Source organism: the organism of the source record quoted next, unplaced genomic scaffold, assembly GCF_019419815.1.
Source record: "Pyrus x bretschneideri cultivar Hongxiangsu unplaced genomic scaffold, Pyrus_bretschneideri_v1 Contig11, whole genome shotgun sequence".
Lineage (NCBI taxonomy): Eukaryota > Viridiplantae > Streptophyta > Magnoliopsida > Rosales > Rosaceae > Pyrus > Pyrus x bretschneideri.
In genome coordinates, this window is record NW_025999402.1 from 8,996,296 (window position 1) to 9,005,721 (window position 9,426).

Genomic DNA, 9,426 nt, shown 5'->3' on the forward strand with positions numbered 1-9,426 from the left:
GCACGTTTTAAAGGCGAACTCATAGCTAAGTAGTTTTTATTGTGGAACAAAATTTCGAGAATTGATCTAACCTGGATGTGTAATTGAGTTTATGCATTTTAATGATTAAACTGATAAATATTTCAAATACATATGGATTTAATATCGTAGTATCTTTTAGCCTCTATATGCCACAAAAGTTGCGGACAAAAATTCACAATACATAGAATTGTGGTAAAAAAGTATATCGCATTTGCACGTTTCACAAGTGAACTCATAGGTAAGCAGTTTTGATTGTTGACCAAAACTTCGGGAATTGATCTAACTTGAATGTATAATTGAGTTTATGCATTTTAATGATTAAATTCATAAATATCTCAGCCACTTATGAATTTAATATCATAGTGTCTTTTAGCCTTTATATTAGTATCTGTGGCAAAAAAATGGGTACCTCCATGAGAAAATTTTGTAGATCGATGAATATTTTCAATCTGAATATTGATTAGATACCAGAAATTATAAGTCTATTCGTGAAAATCTAAGTCAATGCCATGTACAATATTTGTTAAGATGTATTTAGGGAACTGTTATTAGCACTCCAAAAATCTCATTCTACACTTTGCACAAGTGTATTTTTCTTTCTAATTATAGAAAGTTTGGAGTGCCAAATGAGATTTTTGGAGTGCTAATAACAATTTTCTATATTTATATACATTTTATTTTAGTTTGGAAGTCGACTTCCCTTTTTTTTCTTTCCTTATCAAGTTAATAATATCGTTGACTGTGACCCTGTGCAACTAGTTGTTGATTCGTTTTGAATAATCAACATTATTTCTTACAATGTCTTGGGCGTATGAATAACATAAAGAAAACGGTCATGATACAAGCTGAATAAGAGTAGTACTAATTAGTAAACAACTTGTGCATGATGTTTGCTTATAACCAAGTAGCATGAAAGGACAAATGTGTATGTTTCATGCATGACTTGGAATAATATTAGTAAAGTCACATAGGCCAATCAACTTGTTGTCAAGTGGCCCTTTATCACAGTGATGAAAAAGTGTTGTGCTCTTGCATGACGGCGTGAGTTCGAATTCTGTCGATGAGTAATCTAACATCTAACTTACTAATGCTATCGCTTGACTCAAAAAAAAAAAAAATTGAAATGTATGTAGTGGATAAACACAATCTCAAAATTTAATTAAACTCACATAACAACGATAAATAAAGACATGATCACAACTTAGGGGTGGTGAGCAATCCCATTAAAATAGAACTTAATATATACATATTAAAAACAAAAACAAATTGATGCAAAATCTCCCGATGACTAATACTATTCCAAGTCATGCATGAAACATACACATCTATCCCTTCATGTCACTTGGTTATAAGTAAACATCATGCATTTACTAATACTATTCCAACCACTTGGTTATAAGCAAACATCATGCATTTACTAATACTATTCCAAGTCATGCATGAAACCTACACATTTGTCCCTTCATGCCACTTGGTTCTAAGCAAACATCATGCACAAGTTGTTTACTAATTAGTATTACTGCTATTAGCTTGTATCATGAGCCTTTTTTTTTTTTTTTTTTTTTGTTATTCATACGCCCAATACATTGTAAGAAATAGTGTTGATTATTCAAAACAAATCAACAACTAGTTGCACAGGGTCACAGTCAGTGATACTCCCAACTTGATAAAGAAAGAAAAAAAAAGGAAGTCGACTTCCAAACTAAAATAAAATGTATATAAATATAGAAAATTGTTATTAGCACTCCAAAAATCTCATTTAACACTCCAAACTTTCTATAATTAGAAAGAAAAATACACTCCAAACTTTCAATCTGAAGTACTGCAAAACCCGGCCTAAATGACCGAAACAACCATAAGTGTTTGGCACTATTTTCTGTTTGAATTAGGTGTTTATGCTATTCACTCCCTCTCTTGTTGTTTGCTGTTTGGTATCTGGCGTTTTGGAAATGTATGCTTTGTGAGTTTCTGGAATATTTATATACCAAATCCTGATTGGAATTAGGACCTAATCCATCGGCTAATGATCCAACGACAAGAAAACGTTAGCCCCGGTTTGGCACCAGATAAACAACACCTCAATCCCTTCTGTTCGGATACTAAAAATTAAACAATTTGACAGCCTGCTTGCTAATTAAGTAATTAAACATTTTTTACAACCAACTTCTTGATTAGATGGGTATTATTTTCTTGGCGTCTTAACGATGCTCTCAATTAACCTGCCTAAAACACATGATAGATGTATTACTCTCGCTTTCTTAATTACTAGCCTTCATGCACGCGCACATGCGCATGCAGAAGATATTTTTTGAATCACGGTGTGCTATTTGCGACTTACACGTTTTAAATGTATTTATATGCGTAAATTAACAAAAGGAAAGTCAAATATTTGAAGTAAATGAATAAGATCATGCTAGAAGAAACCCCTCATAAACCAATTAAAGCAACTGAATTCACATAATAAAATTGGTCTCTATAGAATTTACAATAAGAATAGAGAAAATAATATTTAATAAACAATTGATTGAATCATATTATTGCTAGCCTATTGTGAGGTTAAACTCACCTCTCTCCCCCTTAGTGCATATAATATCGTTTATTTAAAAAAAAAAAAAGAATCATTTGATAATTAATTTAATCACATTATTATCCGTGTGTGAAATACCTTTTTAATTACCGACATTACACGTCTCTTAAGATGTTTTGAACGTGTTTAAAAATAGAGAAAATAAAATTTAATAAATAACTGATTGAATCACATTATTGTTAGTCACTTGTGAGGCTAAACTCATCCACCCCCTAGATAATATCGTTTGTTAAAATAAAATAAAATAAAACAAACAATCATTTGACAACTTATTTAATCACATTGTTATCCGCGGGCGAAAAACCTTTTTTATAACCGGAATTACACGACTCTTAAGATGTTTTGAACGTGTTTAAAAATAGAGAAATTGAATCACATTATTGCTAGCCTATTGTGAGGTACTAGTTAAAAAAAAAATAAAAATAAAAAGCACCAAAAAGTATATTATTAAAAAAATACTTTGAAAATGACGAAAATGCCATTGCCTTATTTGATGTATTATTTTAGAATGCCTTTGAAGATTTTTGTTTTGGGGGCATTTTTGTCCAATTATTTTTGGTAAAGCATTATAACACCAAAACACCATTCACCTTTTGTGTTCTCTTTATATATAATAGATTCTTAACCGTGGTTTGTAATAATTATATCAAGATACGTACTCTATCCTAATGTACTGACTTAGCTAGTTCATAATTTTACATGTAGGTTTTGTTGGGGCTTAAAGGAACTTCACTACTTTGGAGATGTTTATCTTACAAAAAAAAAATGTAATGCAGTGGATATTTGATAGGCAAGAGAAATAAAGAACACTCAAGGTAATACACAAAAACTTTTTATTCCCACACAAACTAATACAAGAGGAAACACTCAAACACTCTCAATGGTCATGGCTAGTGTTTGAGTGTTTCCTCTTGTATTAGTTTGTGTGGGAATAAAAAGTTTTTGTGTATTACCTTGAGTGTTCTTTATTTCTCACTTCTTGCTCTCTTTTCTTTTCTTTTCTTTTTTTCCTCACAATTTTACAACTAAACATTTTCTTGACTATTCTAGCCTAAGTCAACCGACTTGGCTTTTTTAAATTGATGCTTTTTTGCTAGAGTTTTCTAGTCATAACACACTGACTTAGACTTTGCTAGAACTCTCTAGGATGTGCATGAATATTTCTTTGTGCATGGGCTATCAATTGTCTTGGGTTAAGATAGATTATCAATTCAAAAGGTTTCCTATTTAGCACAACAAATTGAAGCTACCATGCTACACATGTTCCCACATCAGTGGGGATAAAAGGAAACTATGGGTTTAAATATGATTACCCCATTTTAATTAATACAGGTTTTTTTTGTGGTAAAAACCTCACACTTAACAGATTGGGCATGTGATAAAGTTGGGGACAATATCGGTATCGTTAGAGTGGGGCTCGGGCCCGTCGATCTAAAAAAATTCAACATCGTATCAGAGCCCATGGTTACGAGCCCGTGCAAGCCAAGGGCTTGTCACAAGGAAGTGTGGGCTTGGAAACAAGCTTGGACGCTTAACATAGAGTTGGCCTTTGAGTTCTGAGAGTCATTTCCTGAAAATGATTGAAAACAAGTTTGGACTCCATTGGAGCTGACCTCTGAGTTTCAATTGTCGATATGTGGATTTTCACTTGTGAACCACTAAATAGGGTTACACGTAAGGGGGAGTGTTAAAGTCCCACATCGGTGGGGATAAAAGGAAACCATGGGTTTAAATATGATTACCCCATTCTAACTAATACCAAAACTTTTTGCAGTAAAAACCCCACACTTGACGGATTGGGCAGGTGATAAGGTTAGAAGTAGTATCAGTGTCATTAGAGTGGGGCCTCTGGGGCCCGTCGACCTTAAAAATTTCAACAACATATATGCCGGCTCCTTGTCATCATTTTTTGGCTTCTTTTGCACTGCATTTTCTTTGTTACTTCCGAAATTCGGTACATCTCATTCACTTCCATATATATCAAGCAGTAGACTATAAATCCTTCCACAAGCAAAGCTCTGGTTACTAAAAGAAACCATGGGGCATAACAATGGGGTTCCTCTTCCCTTCATTTTCTCTCTTGTTGCATTGTTTCTGTTGGCTCTTCAAGTCAACGTGTCTTTCGCAGATAGGTCGACATATATTGTCCACATGGACAAGTCCCTCATGCCCAAGTCCTACACTAGCCATGACCATTGGTACTCCTCCATCGTCGATTCATTCAAATCCGAGAACCCTACCTCGTTCGATGGCAACAAAATCTTGCCTTCCATTCTGTACACCTATGACAATGCCTTTCATGGGTTCAGTGCTGTGCTATCTGCTGATGAATTAGTGACTCTAAAAAAGTCCCCGGGTTTCGTCTCAGCTTACGCTGACAAGTCCATTACGCTCGACACCACCCACACCACTCAGTTCCTCAACCTCAATCCTTTCGCCGGACTGTGGCCTGCTTCGGATTACGGAGACGACATCATCATTGGTGTCATTGATACCGGTCTCTGGCCGGAGAGTGAAAGCTTCAGAGATGAAGGTATGACCAAAAGTCTTCCAGCTAGGTGGAAAGGAAAATGTGAGGTTGGACAAGAGTTCAATGCCTCTCTTTGTAACTATAAATTGATTGGAGCTCGATACTTTAACAAGGGTGTCATGGCTGCAAACCCCGGTGTCACACTCAGCATGAACTCGGCTAGAGACAGTGCAGGGCATGGGACGCATACATCTTCCACAGCTGCGGGGAACTACGTGGACGGGGCATCTTATTTTGGTTACGCTAAAGGAACAGCCAGAGGCGTAGCACCGCGTGCCAGAGTTGCCATGTACAAGGTTATCTGGGATGAGGGGCGTTATGCCTCTGATGTTCTAGCCGGAATGGACCAAGCTATTGCTGATGGTGTTGATGTTATTTCAATTTCCTCTGGCTTTGACGACACACCATTGTACGAGGATCCCGTAGCGATTGCTTCATTTGCAGCCATGGAGAAGGGTGTGGTGGTTTCAGCTTCAGCCGGAAATGAAGGCCCCGAGCTTGGGAAATTGCACAATGGCATCCCTTGGGTCTTGACCGTTGCAGCCGGCACAATAGACCGCTCATTTGGAGGAGCATTAACCTTTGGTAATGGTTTAACCATTACTGGATTTACCTTGTTCCCAGCAAACGCCTTAGTAAAAAACTCGCCACTGGTTTACAACAAGACCTTCTCAGCATGCAACTCAACAGCAGCGCTAGCAACTGCACCAGATGCGATCATCATATGTGATGACACGGAGCCTATTTATTATCAAATATCTCACATCATTCGGTCGGGGCTTCTTGGAGCTATCTTTATTACCAATAATCCTGAGATACGCGAATTAGGTTACGTTGCAACTCCTAGCGTTGTGGTGAATACGAAGGATGGGCGGACTGTGATCGAGTACGCACTAAAAAGTGAAAACCCTACTGTCAGCATAAATTTCCAACAAACGTTGCTCAATACAAAGCCTGCACCCGCTGCTGCTTCTTACACTTCGAGAGGTCCTTCAAAAAGTTATCCGGGCATTTTGAAGCCGGACATAATGGCCCCGGGGTCATTAGTTTTAGCTGCTTGGGTTCCCAAGGTTGCAGCGGGTAAGATCGGGTTCAATGTGAACTTACCTAGCGACTACAATTTGATATCCGGGACATCCATGGCATGCCCTCATGCTTCAGGTGTAGCTGCTCTACTGAAAGGTGCGCACCCGGAATGGAGTGCAGCGGCAATTAGATCTGCTTTGATGACCACAGCTAACCCATTGGACAATACTGGCAATCCAATTCTTGACGACGGTGACAATTTCAACTTTGCTTCACCATTAGCTATGGGAGCAGGCCACATCGATCCTAATAGAGCACTTGATCCGGGCCTAATATACGATGCAACTCCACAAGAATATGTCAATCTCTTATGCTCCACGAACTTTACTCATAACCAAATCTTATCCATCACTAGATCACACGCCTATGATTATTCCAAACCATCTTCTGATCTCAACTATCCATCTTTCATTGCGTTGTCCAACAATCATCACAAAACAAAGACAAGGGTTCAAACATTTCAGAGGACCGTAACAAATGTGGGAGATGGTGCGGCTAGGTACAGGGCTTCGGTGACTTCTCCAAAGGGTTCGCAGGTAACAGTCTCCCCAGAGATACTGATCTTTGCATACAAGTATGAGAAGCAAAGTTTTACGGTCACTTTAAATTACAAAGCGAAGAAGAAGGGGAAGGCTTCTTCTGGTGCACTTGTTTGGATCGAACAAAATGGAAAATACACTGTCAGGAGCCCGATTGTAGCGTGACCACTTGTTTAATTGATTTGATGATCATGTATGTAGCTAGAATAAAATTTAAGCATGCTGCATGCTTGGTATTAAGAAAATTAAAAGGAGTCTATTTTAGTTAATGGAATGATCATGAACTAATGAACTAATGGAATAAACTTCTCTTTGAAAAATATAACATGATTGGATTGAACTTAATCATATTGTTTCTACCCACCGCAAGGCTATTGCTGGTGTTTTGCTTAAAGACCAGCATATACATGCTCCATCACCAAGGACGAATCTTGGTTTTGTTTCTACTTCTGAGATAAAGTTACCGCTCAAGTGGTGAACTATTATAGTCCACTATGGAATGTGAACTTAATAATTGACTATTTTGTATGAACGATCACCGTGCAATGCCAGACTCTATCTGCATTCAAATTTTGGGTAACCAAGTAGTGAGTGAAAGGAACCCTCCTCCAACTTACAGCCTAGTGCAGTACCGGCCAGTAGGCTGGATCGGATATGCTAAAAGGTTTCTTGCATTGTTGCTATTGAACTATACATGTGTGTGTGTGTGTGTGTGTGTGTGTACACACACCATTGCATGTGAAGTTGATTTGGCTGGATATTATTGCTGTTTTTTTCCAACTTATAACATATTTTATTTTTTCCTATATCTTTCCACACAAACTAGTACTACTCTTCTAATTCCATGATCTCTCTACTTTATCATTGGCTAAGAACACACTACCTGGCTAGTATTTCCAGTATTTAGGTATGACTTTCCACTCAATCCATGTAGTTTAAAGATCACCAAACTGCAACCTAATGTAAACAACATGGGTACAGTGGAACATTTTCAAACTTTAGGATCTGGGTGCCAATTAAATGGCACCAATACATGTAAGTCTTTCTCATGTTGCTGACACGTCATGTGATAGCAAATGTTCTGCTTTGTGCATTTTGGGCCTGACCTCAATCCCATGAACAATGAGGCCAGCCTTTAATACACCAGCCACCTCCATACATGTCATCTCCATTAACTTCCCATCCCCTCCTCCTGGGCAGAAGAACTCACCCAGTTTCACCTCCAACCAGCTGTCCGCTCTTTCCTTTGGAAATCGATGCGTTTCTTCGTTTTTTCTGTTCTTCTTCTTCTTCTTCTTCTGCCTTCTTCTTCCGGCTTCTGGGTCCAGAAACACAGTAGTGTTCTTATTGTCAATGGGGGGCTCTCCATCTCCTCCTGTTGTGACCTTTACAGGCACCTCAAATCCGTATGCCCCTTCCCTCAACTTGAACACGAGATAAGCTTCGTACGTTGTGGCTGGGGACAGGATGCGCGTATCAATTTTCCCACGAATTTCAAGCCACCAAACATGCACAACCTCAGCCACCTCCTCAAACCTGCATAGTTCCATTTACTTGAATTCTACACACTAGTAAAAAAACCAACAAACTTTTCTCGAAAGCACTTTTAATTAGGCTGTCTACGAGCAATGTCAAACAGAATCTTAATTAGAATATGGATGAAAAATTATTAACAGACCTGGATTCAGGCAGACAAATCCATTCCCAATATTGAGGAGTATCGCCCCAGGTAATCATAAGCTCCCTTGCAGATATCATATAGCATTTTTTCCCACTCCATTTGTCCACCGAAAAGCTCTGCAATTAATATTGCGTATGCATGATGTCAATTATAATTACATACATGAATAACAAATTAATCACAATAAGTCAATAACAAAAAATAAGGTATAGTTAATATGAAGTTACCATCTTGCCCTGATCGATGAGGACCGGGTTGTCACATAGAGACAGGAAAAGGTCCTTCTTGGATTTCCAACTGGAAGAAGAAGAAGAGCAAGGAGGGACCGGGAGGGAGGAGGGGGACTGAGGCTGTACGGAGGACTTGCCGAGGATCGTGTAGACATCGGGCGGAAGGAACCTGTCCCAAACGGCGTCCGATTCAGCGGCCGACCGAAACCCCTAGACACCGCTGAAAGCCTGCACGCGTCTGGAGGCGTCGTTAAGGAGGCCACGGTGGCTTTGCATCCTTCTGGCAACGCCTCCAGATCCATCGCTGGCGTTCCTGTAGTTTGTCTTTGTATTGCGTTTTGGTGTTTGTAAACTAGTGTAATATATGCAGGGATTTCCTAGATGAAGTCTTAGAGGTTAAGTTTAGGGTTGTTTTATAACGCATCAAAGTATATGGTATGCACCTGGTTTATAGAAACGTTAAATTCGTTGGATTCTTGGACCAAATACAAAAAGAAAAGATCTTGACCTATTCTCTGGGGATGCATACAAATATAGAGTGGTTTTAAATTTCGAGTATCAGCCTAATTAATAAGAATGGATTTTATTTCTCTTAGATTTAGTAATACATTATTCAGCCTATATTCAATGCACATATAAAAGGTTAATTTTTCGAAAGACCTATTTGTCGTTTTACCCTCAAAACTTGTATACAACTACCAATTTTCCTCATGAATTTTAATTTAGCTAATTATCCCTGAACTTTTATAAAT

The 9,426-nt window shown here is 38.2% G+C and overlaps 2 protein-coding genes across 2 annotated transcripts; one reads left to right on the forward strand and one right to left on the reverse strand.

The window, feature by feature from the left end:
• Nucleotides 1-4,554: 4,554 nt before the first annotated feature.
• On the forward strand, nt 4,555-7,339 carry LOC103934969 (subtilisin-like protease SBT3). The gene has a single exon (XM_009344736.3). The coding sequence runs from the start codon at nt 4,646-4,648 to the stop codon at nt 6,926-6,928; it is 2,283 nt and encodes a 760-aa protein (XP_009343011.2). The 5' UTR covers nt 4,555-4,645; the 3' UTR covers nt 6,929-7,339.
• A 273-nt stretch (nt 7,340-7,612) lies between these two features.
• Nucleotides 7,613-9,303, reverse strand: LOC103930361 (putative F-box protein PP2-B12). The gene is given in 4 exon segments (XM_048573254.1): nt 7,613-8,299; nt 8,442-8,560; nt 8,672-8,883; nt 8,886-9,303. Coding segments are annotated over 4 exon segments (912 nt in total). The 5' UTR covers nt 8,977-9,303; the 3' UTR covers nt 7,613-7,809.
• Nucleotides 9,304-9,426: the final 123 nt, after the last annotated feature.